General features: G+C 40.4%; 1 protein-coding gene across 1 annotated transcript in view; it reads right to left on the bottom strand.

Annotated features, from left to right (window-relative positions):
* The window catches only part of LOC117517429 (glycogen phosphorylase, muscle form), a 57,790-nt gene extending 42,840 nt beyond the window's left edge, over positions 1-14,950 (bottom strand). Inside the window, exons 1-4 of the mRNA XM_034178440.1 lie at positions 14,607-14,950; positions 8,231-8,332; positions 8,055-8,133; positions 7,822-7,925 (exon numbers count right to left, since the gene is read on the bottom strand). Of these exons, the coding sequence (XP_034034331.1) occupies positions 7,822-7,925; positions 8,055-8,133; positions 8,231-8,332; positions 14,607-14,849 (528 nt within the window). The 5' untranslated portion in view covers positions 14,850-14,950. The remainder of the gene's footprint in view (positions 1-7,821; positions 7,926-8,054; positions 8,134-8,230; positions 8,333-14,606) is intronic.
* Positions 14,951-15,932: the final 982 nt, after the last annotated feature.

Here is a 15,932-nt window from a genome sequence, read left to right as displayed (position 1 = left end):
CAGTCTCTCAGCAACTTCTCAGACAAAGGAATTCCGACGAGGGGCTGGACGACTCCTCCCACAAGGAGTGCTCACAGGCGAATGACGTCACCGACAGGCGTGGAAAAACTCACGCATGCGCACGAGGGTTCAATCATGTCTGACGTAAAAACATGTGAATGAAATCCATATAGTTTTTGAAAAAAATAAAAAGGACCTATACTTTACGGACAGCCCTCGTATATCCGTCCCTAGTGTGTTTAAAAGAAAGTGCCTGTAATAATGATGAGTTGTATTTAAAACAATGCTTAGGGCCCTGTCCCACTGGGGAGAGGATCAGTTGTGCATGAATTGAGTACACAAATAATGGGCGTCCGCTGTTGTCCACAACAAAAATGGCCAAAAATTACAAATGTCCCAGTATGAATTACGGATATATTACTAATATATAGCGAATATATGATGAACAATCACGGTTATATAACGCATATAGTGAGGAAACTGATCCGACACATTGAGATTATCACGGCAGTATTACAAGTGTATTATGAATGCATCGCGCACGTGTTGCGCGTGCACGGCATCTGCATTGTGGTCATAAAGTAAGTGCACTCAATAAGGCACTAATTCTGAGGTTTTGTAACAAACACAGACCGCAAAGCATTCTGGGTAAAAGTACTAAACAGTGATTGGTTCAGTAATCCATTATGTAAACCAACATGTTAATGTAACGTGTGTTGTGTGTTGGTTTAAAGATAAATGTGCGTTTGTAAAATATTCCATTTTTATTTGTAAAAACAGGCATTTTTACAGAGCCCTGGAAGTGTCATCGCAATTGCATGTTTTAAAACTTTTATGATGTTGTAAAACGTGCACTCAATATTAGTAAGTAAGTAAATTTATTTATATAGTGCCTTTCACAGACATAAGGCCATGTACACACGTTGTCGGGTATTTGTAAAACTGAATATCTTACCCTTTCAGTTTGGGGAAAAAACTTCATCCACACTATGTCGTTTAAAAAAAAAAAAAATCCATCCACATCGAACCATATAAATGTGTTGTAATTAGTCTGCCAAACCTTTGGGTGGCGGTACTGATTAAAATTCTATCCAATCAGGAGCCTGATTCTCTTGTCGTCACTTCCACAAAAACTAAAAACATGGCGCCAACCTTGCTCGTGTGGACCGATAAGGAGTCGGAATTACTTCTAGCCATAGTTTTAGAATACAAAGTTAACATATATGCACACAAAAAGCGCCTGGGCAATGGACAATACCAACACTTTGAGAGCATGTACCCAGACGTTTAATACTGCCATGAACACTCCTGACCAGTAGATGCCAGTAGCGGCCTTGAAAAATGTCAAACAAAATTCCAGATAATCCGTGTCTGCTACATTTAAGATGCGTGGAATTTAACAAACGCAAATACACTAACGTCTATAAACCCAGAGAATATATTCACAAGAGTTTTAGGCACTAGAGTTTAATGCTGTTATCTGTGGACCCTGAACAGAGTGTCTGAAATGCATTTGTCCTGTCGTGAACGTCTGAGATTACCTTATGCTACCCATAATGCATTGCTGCCTGGCACAGCATGTGCTCACAAAACCTTAAAAATTAGCACATTACTTTAAAACGAAAACATATATCTGATATTTTCACTTTATAAACTTCAGACATGACAATAATTTTAAATAACTTGTCTAAAATGAGTGGTTAAAATTTGAACCATAAGTTAAACATGTATGCCTCTGGATGACTTGGTGACATTGCGATTATATTAGTATGGTCTTAAAGGAAATGACTTTTTTTTGTTGGTCACCAGTTCTCCTTTGCTTACAGACGATAGAGTGGGTTCTGATTGCAGATGGTAGAACAACATGCCTATTAGGAAACTTCTAACAGGTAGATCTCAACAGCTTTAACAGTTTTAAAAATGTTTTTTACTGTTCATCTTAGTTTAGTACGTTATCGGTTTAAAAGTTATCAGACGGTAATTCATCGGAAGATTTTTTATTTATTTATTTATTTATTTATTTTTTTTCTGATGATTTTTAAATTTATCTAAAAAGTTAATCCGATAATGAAAACATTATCTTCGATAATTATCTGTTATCAGATTATCGGAAGTGTGCCCACCACTGCATATACAATATGTCGATATATGATATATATCTGTTTTACACACTGTCCCGGTCCGCTCTCAAGCCGCAAATCCCCATCAGTTGCAGATATCAGTGGTTAACGGCAAATATATATATATATATGTACTATGTAAGGTGGATATTATCCGCATCCAGATTTTTGAACAGCTCAAAAATCCTGGCTGCAGACATGCGTGCCTCTGCGGATGATCACGGGCGTGTTCGGATGATGGCCGACTCATACAGGCATGTTACACAGATATTGCGGTTGTTTGGCGAATATGGGCCAATTTTGTGCGCAATCCATACGCAAATCCTCCTAAACGCCAGTGGGACAGGGCCCTTAGTTCATCACCAGTTACTGCATTTTTTTAGAGGATAACTTGTATTAGTAGTTTGGGGGGTTTTGTGACTTTTTACTCCTGTGCGACTTTCCTATGAATCAAAGCACAAAACAAAATAAACTCAAATAATAAATGAATAAATGTCCATAATAAAGTGTGCACCACAACAATGCACAAAAATCCCAAATTAAATAAACTCTATATTTGTTTTTCCTCTTCAACAGGCATTTTTTTTTAACAGGTGCGACTTATACTCTGGAATATACGTACTTATTGGCTTTGAAGATGGACAATCTTTGGGTACAGATGGTGATATTTCCTAAATGAGTCATGTAACACCCCCCCCCCCCCCCCCCCCCCCCCCGAATGAAAGCTGAAAGTTGACAACACTACAAGCACATCAGGTTTGTTTTATTTCAACTCCACTACAAAAAAATACAAAATATAAAATTTTCTAAACATCTTCCTTAAACTCAAACAGAAAGCAAATCTCAACAACTTCATATTAATTAATAAATAAAAAAATATAAATGGACAGCTGCTGGGGTTGGGGCCATGGTCTTTGCAGGGAGGGGGTGTTGTCCCGCTCTCGCTTGTGTGGTCTCCTGATCTTGGCTTTTGGTGTTTGGGGTGGGGCCGGGGCAGGGGGGATGAGAGGCTTGGGTGGGGGCTTGGGGGGGTCCTGCTGGCTGTGTTGGGGGAGTCTCGGGTGTTGGGGGAGTCTCATATGCTTCCCAGCTCAGGGTTTTGGTCCCGCCCCTTGACTGGGGGCCGGATCTCGCCCTCATTGGCTCTGTGGTCCCTGCCCGGGCTTGGGGTTTGGTCGTGCTGACTCCTTGGCCCCTCGTCCCCGCAGCATCTCGCTCCTCCCTTGGGGAGCCATGGCCTGGGTGGTGTGGTTCTGGGGCGCTCTCTTTTGTGGGCCTATGCCGGTGCCCTGTGTGCTTCCACTTGTGTGTGAGGTTGCTTCCTGTGCCTCGTTTGGGGTGTGGGGGTGCGGAGCGGTGGTGCATTTTGGCTCCGCCTGGGCTGTTCCCGTGGCGGTTCGTCAGGCTGCTCTGGTGCCTCTGGTGGGTGCCCTTCCTGTCCCCTGTACTGTCCTTTTTCTCCTTGTCTTTTCTGGGGCCCTGCATCCTAGACCCATTTCCATCGGTTGCATGCAATCACCCGTATGGCTCCTGACATGCCGGAGTGGTCCACATCATATAGTAAGGTTCTGTACCTTTGTCTTGGCCCAACACACCAGCCACAGTAGTGATCGGATATTCAGCTGTGATCTGGGTCTCTGTGTGTGGATGGTTATGTGTTTGTGGCCGTCACCACAATTTGGTTTTGAGTGCTCTCAAGCGGATCAAGACTTTGGTGTCCTAGATTAGGGTACGTATGCTACCTAAGTAGACAACAGACTGTTGCTTCAACTGCTTGTTCATGTGCAGTTGTTTGTCCTGGTATGTTGTATTGTTGAGGTCCCATCTCCATGGTGTCTCACTTTTCATCACTTCGCAGTTATTACTGTCACCACTTGTCTTTCGTTCGTGTCTGTTTTCCTGTTGTTTTGGTGGTCCGCCCTTCCTGATAGAAGTTATCTATTAGCTTTAAATAAAATGCAGGCTGATCAGGAAGGGGCAGATGAAGGTCTCTCACTCACACACACACACACACACACACACACACACACACACACACACACACACACACACACACACACACACACACACACCACGTTCACTCATGCACTACATGGTATCTGTCTTGCAAGAACAAATTGCATATATGTGTATCTATGTGTATAAATGGTTCTGCCAGTCTGACATTTACCATTACTATGTATACAGACAGCGTGAAAAAAAACAAAACTAATTAATTTAATAATAAATTAATGAATTAAAAATATAAAAAGCCAAGATGATGCGTCAGCATTTCCAAGTCACTGAATATGTCTTGGACTTTATTTACATCAATTATGAAGAAATACAAACAGTATGGCACTCTATGGTAAATCTATGGAATAGACAGTTTTCAACAACTGAGTGACTGTGCAAGAAGGAGAAGAGTGAGGAAAGCCACCAAGACACAACCCAGAAGAAGTTATAGGCTTCTGTGGGTGTGAATGGAGAAATTGTGCATAAAGAGGAGGATTTTCCTTCAAAACATCAACTCTAGGCTTACATATCTGATGTACCTTCTGGCAAATTGTGGCTGAACTTTCAGGTCTTCTTTTTAAGAAAATCCTCCTCTGTACCACTTCATCACGAAGCTGTATAACTGGGAATACAAAATGCAAATCATGCACTATGCGCAATGGGGGTCACTCTTCAGTCAGTTTTTGAGAACTGTCGATTCCACACAGATGTACCATTGAGTCTCATACTGTTTGTATTTCTTCATAATTTATATAATTAAAGTCCAAGACATATTCAGTGACTTGGAAATGTTAATGTATCCATCCCCTGACTTGCCTGAAGAAAACTGGCAATTAAACTGATTATCTGCATGTATTATACCAAAGTGTTCCATTATTTATGCAACGCATCATCTTGACTTTTATATTTTTAATTTATATGAAGATATAGTGATTTGCTTTCAGTTTGGGTTTAAGGAAGTTTTTTTTTTTTCTTTTTTGTATTTTTTTGTGTTTTTTCCATGTGCAATGGCATAAACATCTCCGCAGATGTTCAGTCTGATTCAGGTCTGGGCTCTCAAGGACATTCACACAGTTGTCCTGAAGCCACTCATTTGATATCGTGGCTGTGTGCTTAGGGTCCACTGTCTTGCTGAAAGATGAACCGTTGCCCCAGTTTGAGGTCAAGAGTGCTGTGGAGCAGGTTTTCATCCAGAATGTCTCTGTACACTGCTGCAGTCATCTTTCCCTCGATCCTGACTAGTCTCCCAGTTCCTGTCACTGAAAAACATCCCAACAGCATGATGCTGCCACCACCATGCTTCACTGTCGGGATGGTGCCTGGTTTCCTGCAAACATGATGCCTGGCATTCCGGCCAAAGAGTTTAATCTTTGTTTTATCAGACCAGAGAATTTTATTTCTCATGGTCTTAGAGTCCTTCAGGTGCCTTTTGGCAAACTCCAGGTGGGCTACCATGTGCCTTATACTAAGGAGTGGCTTCCGTCTGGCCACTCTACCATACTTGCCTGATTTGTAGATTGCTGCAGAGACGGCACTTGAGCTCAATTTTACGTTTATGGCAAAGGATGTGAGTATGTACGAGGTCTCTTAGATAATAAACCGACCCTTTTATTTTATTTTTTAACTATATGGATTTGAATGACATGCGATTACACCAATCATGCTTGAACCCTCGTGCGCATGCGTGAGTTTTTTCACGCGTGTCGGTGACGTCATTTCCCTGTGGGCAGGCCTTGAGTGAGATGTGGTCCCGCCCTCTCGGCTGAATTCCTTCGTTTCACACGCTGCTCGAGACGGCGCGCGTTGCTTTATCAAAATTTTTTCTGGACCTGTGAGGAATATCCGAGTGGACACTATTCGAGAAATTAAGCTGGTTTTCTGTGAAAAGTTTAACGGCTGATGAGAGATTATGGGGTGTTTCTGTCGGTGTAAGGACTTCCCACGGAGCGGGACGTCCTGCAGCGCTTCCAGGCGCTGTCGTCGGCCTGTTTCGAGCTGAAATCATCCTAATTTAAGGCTTAATTCACCCAGGACATCATGAGAGAACAGAGAAGATTCAGAAGAGGCCGGCATGAGGAATTTATGCGGACATTCCACTGTTTAAGGACATTTTTTTAATGAAAGACGTACGCGCAAATTCGCCGAGTCGTTTCCGTGACGACTCGGCAAATCTGTGTGCGCCGCGACAGGAAAAACACCTCCGTGTTGAAAACCATTTGTAGAATTCAGGCGGCTTTTAATGGCTTTCAACAAGTGAGTAACTGAGAAATTGTTTAACAGCTTGGGCATGTTCCAACTTGCCCGTTAAGATTTCCAACGGAGGTGTTTTTCCTGCCGCGACCCCCCGCGGTCGGGTCCAGCCCGACATGCGACTCTGCCCGCACGTTCTTTCATTACAAAATGACCGTTAACAATGGAATGTCCGAATAAACTCCTCATGCCGACTTCTTCTGAAAGTTCTCTGTTCTCTGACGACTTACTGCGTCAACAGAGCCTGAAATGTGGAAGTTTTCAACTTGAAACGGCGAGACGCTGCCGCCTCGAAGTGCAGATCGCCGTCAGGCACCGTGGACCGTCCTTAAAGCGACACTACCAGACCAAAATCTCTCATCAGCCGTTAAAATTTGTACCGAAAACCAGCTGAATTTATTGAATGGTGTCCACTCAGTTGTGCCTTACAGTTTTGAAAAAAATTTTATCAAACAAAGCAGTAGTCTCTGAGCCATTCCTAAACAATGAAAAAAATCGACGAGCGGGTGGACGACTCCTCACTCAAAGACTGCCCACAGGCGAATGACGTAACCGACAGGCGTGAAAAAACTCTCGCATGCCCACGAGGGTTCAAGCATGTCTGATGTAATCACACGTGATTCAAATCCATATGGTTTTTGAAAAAAATAATAAGGTCGGATACTTTTCTAATAGACCTCGTATATACATATGATTTTTTTTTAGTTTTTTTTATTATTATTATTAATAAATTTACAAAAAACTCAAACATTCACATTGTCATTATGGGGTACTGTGTGTGGAATTTTGAGAAAAAAAATGAATTTCATCTATTTTGGAATAAGGTTTTATATAAAATGTGGAAAAAATGTAGCCCTGTGAATACTTTCTGGATGCACTGTATAGGATTTAGTCACCATAAATTAAATTTATTTATACAGCAACATATCACCACATAAATTGTCCTGGGGAACTTCACAAAAGTAAGGGTCTATTTAGTGCAGGGAAGGACATGATTCCACATCTGCAGGGACCGTGTGAAGTAAATACTTTATTCTGGCAGATTTTCCTTTCCCTGAATTTCTGTATTGGTCATTCATGTCCTATGTCACATAGGTGTAAATCAAGCTGTTTCAGGGTGAAATTTTTTAAGCTTTTTTCATAAAGAGTTAGATATGTGACACTTCAGATATTTTTAACATGACATCTGAAGCACATTCAAATGTCAAAGCCAGAATAACCCATTTTTGCACAGTACAACCCCTTATAAGGTGGGGAAAAAAACCTACCAGTGAAAGGGCATCCATAGCTCAGTTATGTCTTTCTGTGCCTTAAAGTGTCTTCAAATTTCTCTTGATATATAGATCAGTGTCTCTTACAAAATCTGGCAGTGAGGTGTGATTGTAATTGCAAGTTGCTTCTGATGAAAGTATCTGTCAAATGCATAAATGTCTTGAATCCTGAGTACATTTCTAACCTGCCAGCCGTTGACAATTTTCTGATTGAAGATGCCAAACTCATAGCGAATACCATAACCGTAGGCTGCCAGACCCAGTGAAGCCATGGAGTCCAAGAAGCAGGCTGTCGCCCGGGGAGAAGACATGGAAAGCGCAGATCAACTAGCTGTTTCATAAAATGTTAAATAATTTAAGCCAGTCAACGGGGGTTAATGAAATATATAATAAGTATGAAGGCAGAAAAGATGCCTACCTGCGAGGCGGCCAAGTCCACCATTGCCCAAACCGGCATCTTCCTCCATGTCCTCCAGTTCCTCCATATCCAGACCCAACTACAATGCAGACACAACATGGAATAAATAACAGCGACTTTGGGTTTTTATATAAATATTATTCATATTTTGGAGAATCCAAGTGTCTTTGCCTCACTTGGTACATGGCCTCATCACAGGCATTCTCCAAAGCAAGGTTGACCATGGTATTTTGAAGGCTGCGGCCCATGTAGAACTCTAGAGAGATGTAGTACACACGCTGCAGCAACGAGAAATAAAGAATATTAAATACAACCAACAGGCTAAATGTGTCATATAAACTAAGTTTCAAACCGTTCTTTATAATGACTCCCCACACCTTAAGTTACTACCCATGTCTAAAAGAACTTCTTCAAGCTTCATTGTTGGGCCAAAACACAAAATCTTATCAAGAATAGTATTTGTCTAATTTGATCTGCTGTACTCAAATCTAATTATTGGAATAGCTAATCTACAAGTAAAATTTCAGTGAGTATAAGGACTTGATTTTCAATACTACATCCTAAAAACCTTGTTAAGTGAAAGACTTGGTTGAGCATATTGATACCTACTATGTTCTATTGAAAAGTGTAAGGATATTAAAGGGTTAAACAAGATTTTGTTTTTAACTCACTATAGCATATTTAAATGGAACTGCAAAAACACAAAATCTTACCAAGTATATTTGTCTAATTTTGAGTCAAAATATCTTGTTTCCTCTTAATATAAGACATAATCATGAAAGTAAAATTTAAATGACGCATAAGAGTTTATAGAGACGTCAGAACCACACGACCCCGGGACCAGCTATCTTGGAACCACTACACAAAACCTTATGAAAAATCTCCTGTTTTTGTGGTTGTTGTTGTTGTTTGCATGTACTCTTCAACCTGTCTGAAAGTCCACTGCAGAAAACACGCTGTTTTGCAGTGGTTCCAACAATATTGTGGCTCTGAGATTGTTTTGGTACCACTGTTACCGAGGTCATTTGGTTCAGACGTCTCCAGTTACCAGGTATAAGGACTTACTTTTAGATAATACATTTTAAAAATCTAAAGTGAATGAGTCTTGAAAACATCTTATTTTGAGTCATATCTGAGACTAAACAAGTTTTTTTGACCCACCATACCATTTTTAAGACTTCTGTGTTATTTCTACGGGCCCTTTCATGCACAGTGTGCAAAGTTTGGATAAAGTGCACACTTTGGACACGTTTCCTGTGTCATGTGCACAAACAGTGTAATGTCGTCCCTGTCCCCAACGCCTCATACACTTGTTGCTACTATTTCCACACACAAGCACCTGAAAGATAAAGAGTGCATCGTGCGAACCCATCGCACTGTCTCACAGCAGATGTCGGCCAGATTCCAGGTGACACGCACGAACACCTAACACGGCTCGCATGGCACTTAGAAAATGTGTGGCCAGTTGCACTCTTGGCACGACAACAGACTGCAGACAATCACTGTCATACTGCTGTGAATTTGTCTAAGTTCCCCACAACTGTGACTTTGCAAACACACACACTGACACGTGGGTGTGTGCGCTCCACTCACGGGAGGCGTGGCTTCTGACAGAAGCAGCTGTAGTGATCTGTTATTCTGGGCATTCCAGCTACACAACACCTACTGTGTTTGGACAGTCATGGACTAACAACTGTCCACTGTGAGATGTGTATGTCTGATTGCTGTATTTACGTGGACATAAATAAAAACATATATCACTGTGATGGCGACAAGCTGCAGCCAGCAAGCGCGTGCACAGAGTGGACACTGACAGCCCCCCAGGTTGAAAAGGACCATCAGATCAGAACACGCAGCCGGCAAGCTGACCGTCACATCACCCATGTGAGCTCTGTTCCATATGATGCGGTGTCTGTGATGCCGCACGCTGTCCACAAGACACGTGTCAGGCAGAACACGCGCGCAGCTGACTGGACGCACCTGATGTGGACATGATCAGAGCACACTGCTTCTCATTAATGTCATTTCATGACTGTATGTCTGTGACCATGGGTCATTTACAGAGGAACAGACAGATCATATTTGTATTGCTCGCTTGATAACAGCTGTTTTTATATGGTGTGGTTTTTTTGGGGGTTTTTTTTGGTAATACTTCCATGTCCTTCCTGATATGAGGTAGTGTCCCGCAACTTTCAAAGAACAGCTCAGTGGTAAAATCTCTGACTGGGGATTTTGATTAGAGATTTGAAAGGAGTGAGTTCGCGTCCCGGGTGGTGTATTTTCTCTTTTTGTATTATTATTATTATTTCAAATAAGCGGCGAGATGTGGTCCCACAGGTACCGGCTGGTTTTTATTTTTTTATTTATTCCACATAAGCGGTGCCATGTGGTGCACCTGGCACTGTTTCTGCTCGACAGACACCGGTGCGTGCATGAACTTTAACAGCAGGTTCATGCACACCTGTCCGTTGGCGCGATGTTTCGTGCACTAATTTCGAACTGTTTCGCTCTTTCCCCATTTTCGTCCAAACTTCGCACTATGTGTGAAGGGGCCATAAAATATTTAACACTTCCCAATACTATTAAAATAAAACTCAACTTTCTCAGCTGATTTCAAGGTGTTATTTCAAGAAATTGTAATGGCAGTTTTTCTTTTTTACATGAAAAGTGTTTGACTTGAAACAAGAAAAAAGTTGCCCTTGAACAAGTAGAAATTCACTTATGATTTCTTGAAATAAGGTCTTGAGATTTTCTGTGAAAATTCATTCTGAGCTATAATAGTATGAGGAAGTATTACATCTTTTATAAATAACCTATATCCCACAGTGAGACAAACAAGTTTGACCAAAACGTAATGTTTCCCAGACACTTTCACTTTAAAAGTTTTATTTTAAATATATGATCTAAAAGCAAGTCCTTTTATCTCTCTAAAATTTTACTTCAGTGACTTTGGCTTACATTAAGTGTAATTAGGTATTGTGACAAGAAAATATATACTTGCAAAGTTTTGCATTTTTGCAGTGAACACAACTTTAAAATGTTAGTTAGCGAAATAAAAAGAGCTCATTTCATCTCAGGTATGACTCAAAACAAGATGTTTTCAAGACTTTTTAACTTAAGATTTTTAAAGAGGTATTTATCTAAAAAGTCCTTGTCTTACTGAAATTTTACTTGTAAAGTGATTTATCTCATATTGAGTGTAATTAGATATTTTGATTAGACATTAGACAAAATATTCTTATTCTTGGTAAGATTTTGCATTTTTGCAGTGAACATAGCAGCTTAAACATCTTATGTTGCGTGAAAAAAGATGATTTCATCTCATATATGACTCAAAACAAAATGTTTTCAAGATGCATTAAATTAAAAAATAAGATGTATTTATTTTAAAAGTCCTTATCTTACTAAATTTTACTTGTGAAGTGAATTTGTCTCATACTGTATGTAATTAGATAGTTTGACAATACATTAGATCTTGGTGAGATTTTGTATTTTTGCAGTTAACATAGTTGCTTAAATTTTTTTATGATGAATCAAAAAAGATTATTTCATCTCAGCTATGACTCAAAACAAAATAGTTTCCAGACTCTTTGACTTAGCAAGATTTTTAAAATGTACTGTATGAAATGTATTTATTTCAATGAAATTTGACTTGTCAAGTGAACTTGTCTTATTAGATATTTTCCTATAAGATTAGACAAATGTCCTTGGTAAGATTTTGTGCTTTTGCAGTGTTTATCTTAAAGTACTACCTCACTGGGCTGTGAAAGCTTGTGAAGGCATTTGCGACAGATTTCCCAAGATTTTGCAGGACGTTTGCTGGGTGTGGCTATCCCATCACTTGAATTGCAGGGCATCACTCACATCTCACCTGAATTTTGAACAGTTCAAAGTTAGCGAGGACACAAATGTCCTCACCACATACAGAGCCATCACGGGTGTCACAAAGCCCTCTGATTGTAATCTCAGAGACTCATAGCATGCGAGAATTGTGAGAGAACTTTGTGAGGGATCGACAACGGATGAAACTACATTGTGAGTGATTGGAGACAAAAATGGGGATCTGGCATTCCTTGTGGCAGACACGTATCAGCTGCCCTGGGAGCATGCCAAAATAGCAGAGATGCCTCAAGAGAAACATTACTTCTGGAAGTGGCCGAGCGAGTCCGGCGGCCCTGTCAGTGTGATCTGGACTTTTGTATTTAATGTTTTCTTTCTTTTGTTTTATTGAGGAGCACAATGGAAGTTATATGCTGGCATATAATATCAGCGGCGCGATGTGGTGCACCACGTTCCAGCTGCTCGCACTGTGTTCCTGCTCGCACGACACCGTCGCATGCACGATACCGTCGCAGCGGGATCATGCACGCATGCCCATCTGCTTGATGTTTTCGTGGTTCACTCATACGAGCTGTTCCACTGTGAGTCGCCCTGATTTGTACTTATTTGTACTATGTGTGAAGGGGCCCTAACTTGGGGGTAAAACAGAGGGCAAGAGAGAAGGGACTGGCCCCACAGATCACTTCAGATGTTACATAACACCAACAATTTCCCCCTGACAAAAATAACCCCCGTAGAGGTCACTGTAAAGGTCAGGTTGAACGTTGCACTCGGCCTTTATGAAACACCAGCTTATAGAAATACAAATAAGATAGTAAAATAATTATTCTCACGAATAACAGAGTTTATCAGCGACAGGCTGCTTTGAATACTGAATCCTGTGTTCACCATATGCAGGAGTCCTCTCTTCTTTAGCAGTTCGCCTTTGACCTTTAAGTCAAGTACACTGTAACATGGAAATGAACTGCAGGAGGTCAGATGCGAGTTAGTGCATTGATTCAACAGCTGCTGAAACCCGCATTCATTTTCAGAGTGAATGTCTCTGTTGTCAATTTCAACTGAGCGGTGTAATAAATCTGTGCTGAAAATATTTCCTCTTATGTGACAAAACAAAAGGAGAAATGATCCCCTTTATTCAGCAGAGTTATTAATGATCCTGTGACAAATGTTTTTATCCACTGAACCCAATCTTGACTTCATTGTGCTCCCTGTAGTGCAGCAGATAACTGAAACAATCATGCAAATGGTGATACAAGCACCAAAGTTGGCACAAATATTCCTTAGACATTACTCTTTTGAAAAAAAAAAAAAAAACAACTGGCCACTTGAATTTTCAATAAGCGGCCAGGTAGGGGTCAAAATTAAAAATGCTCAAATCATTTTGAAAACTACACCGCATTATTTGTCTGATCATAAAGATTCCAAAAAGGTATAGTTTGGACTATCTATGACTGAATGATCAGGAGTTATGGGGTAAAAACAGCAAAAATGGTGAAAAAGGTCAGTTTCAGTTTGTACAGGGGTCAAAAGTTAAAGTTCCTTCAATTTTGGTAAAAAGTGATGCAAATTATTGGTTGAGCTAATAGGATTAATAAATGGAATAGTTTTGATTGTGTTGAATGTTTGGTCTCCAAAGTAAAGGTCAAACAAGGTCAATATCCATTGGATTCTATGACATGTGACATATGGTACCCCGTAACATGATAACTAAGCATGATACATGGTCCAAACTATTCCTTTTTAAAACCCTGTTAACTCAACCAATAATTTGCATACTTTTTTACCAAAATTGGAGCAACTTTAACTTTTGACCCCTGTACAAACTGAAACTGACCTTTGTCACCATTTTTGCTGTTTTTACCCCATAACTCCTGATCATTCAGTCATAGATCATCCAAACTATACCTTTTTGGACTCTTTACGATCAGACAAATAATGTGGTGTAGTTTTCAAAATGACTTGAGCATTTTTAATTTTGACCCCTGTGTAATTCTTCAATTAACCCCTACCTGGCCGCCTATTGAAAATTCAAGTGGCCAATCATTTTTTTTTCAAAAGAGTAATGTCTAAGGAGTATTTGTGCCAAGTTTGGTGCTTGTATCACCGTTTGCATGATTTAGCTCTAAATATTCTCTTAGCTGCTGCACTACTGGCCTTTCGTTAGAGCTCCTCCAGATTTCGTGTGATATTTTTATGAAATAATGTCACATAGTTTGCAAATTTCCAATTTTGTTTGAATGCTTTGATTTGCTTTTCAAGGGTTATTAAAGCTGCTCACTTGTAAATGTTAGAGATAAAACGTGTATGAAGTCTAAATCTGGCTGCTTTGAAAAGCGTCTCATATGACACAAGCGAAAGCTGTGTGCTTCACTCTCACACAGGAGTGGAACAGAAGGTCATGGGGTTTAATGTTTCACCACACTATAAGAATATCTGCATGCCGGTGTGGGCTGAGAAGCTCTTCTATATAGTTCAAATGTCAAGAAATGGCATTATGTTGATTTCGGGCTGCTTAAAATACAGTTTGCAAAAGATTTATGTTTTTGTTTTTCAGTATTGTTTGTTAAAAGATCATGAAGCGCAACAGGGTTTTTGAAAACCGTGCCTTCTCATTCTTTGCAAAATGTTTCCTCCATTAAATTCAAATGTGATGCATGAGAGGTTTTAATCTCACTCGCCGATTGTGGCGCATTTATGCATGCCTTCACTTACTTTTGGATCTTTCTCATAGTAGTGCTGCTGGGTTCTGATCCACCTGCCAATCAAGTGTTCCCGCACAGTGTGGGCAAGAGCAAAGTAGTAATCTCTCACTCCCGCCACATTCCTGTCCTTGACCATTGTGAAGTGGAGATGCCTGTTGAAGTTTTGCTTCAATTCAGCAACATTTTCAACGCCAGCAAGGCCCCGCACTGAAATCTGTTTCCTCCTGTCATAGTCGGACAGCGGTTTAGACATCTTGGCAGGATTTTTGGATGAATGGAAACAGTAGGGAAGCAGGCGCACGCCACCAAGGCCAGACACACCGAGAGAGGCACCCGTGCCACAGGGTCATGGTCAGTCTTTTAAAGGAGCAATTCTGAATATTCAGTAGAGGCTGGAGTACAGTGGATATACTTGGTAGAGGGTGGGACGGGGGCGAGGAGTACTTTTAATGATATGACAGAGGAATAAGTAAGCAGCTCCCCTGAAAACCAAGACTTCAGCTTGACGGGATAAGTTTGTATCTTAGGAGAAGGTGACATCATTTAGATGGTACATAAAGTGGTACCCAACCTTTTTCTTTGTAGACAACACTCCCCCTCTGCCATTAGTATCTAAGAACACACAAACTAAAATGATCTTACACAATCTGTCAAATTAATCAACATAGACAAAATAAACACACAAAAGTATCGGTAACTTCCCAAAAGGTAACAAGTCAGTACAACCGAGGAAAATATCCTATTTTAAAACCACTTGTACAACTTACAAACATACAAAATATTTACTTCTAACTTATATAGGGTGTCTCAAAAAAGTGCTCTGAAACATGAATACCAGGAAATGGTTTTACTGGGAAATAATGGTGTTTTTTCTCATTTCAGGCACCCTAAAGTTTGTTCTGCAAGAAATTAAAGTCCAGGAAAAATACCACAGTTGACCATAATTCAGAGAACAAAAATCACTGATTTCTGTGCAAAACATCCTAAGGGCTGACTTGCCTCTCTTTCCATACAAAATTCAGTCTCAGAGCGAACTAACTCCCCAGCAAGTGGCACAGAGACTTGAATTTGCTATGTGGTTTTTCGGAAAACTGGAGACGGATGATTTGTTTCTTAGGAAACGTCAGATGAGGAGGTTACATTGATCATGTGGTGTAAAAGATAAAGGGTTAAAACATCGAAAAGGAAAGACTGAACTCAGAACTGTGCATTGGGGAGAAAAATGACATGCTTCGGCCACATGGTCATGCAGAAAATGTCTAATAATATTGATTGGTTTTTCTGTGCTGTCAAAATACTTTTGGATACATTTTTTGAGACACCCTATAAATTGCAT

The sequence above is a fragment of the Thalassophryne amazonica genome, chromosome 9 (assembly GCF_902500255.1).
Source record: "Thalassophryne amazonica chromosome 9, fThaAma1.1, whole genome shotgun sequence".
NCBI lineage: Eukaryota > Metazoa > Chordata > Actinopteri > Batrachoidiformes > Batrachoididae > Thalassophryne > Thalassophryne amazonica.
The sequence above is the reverse complement of the archived record's forward strand: the minus strand, read 5'-3'. Positions and strand labels throughout refer to the sequence as shown.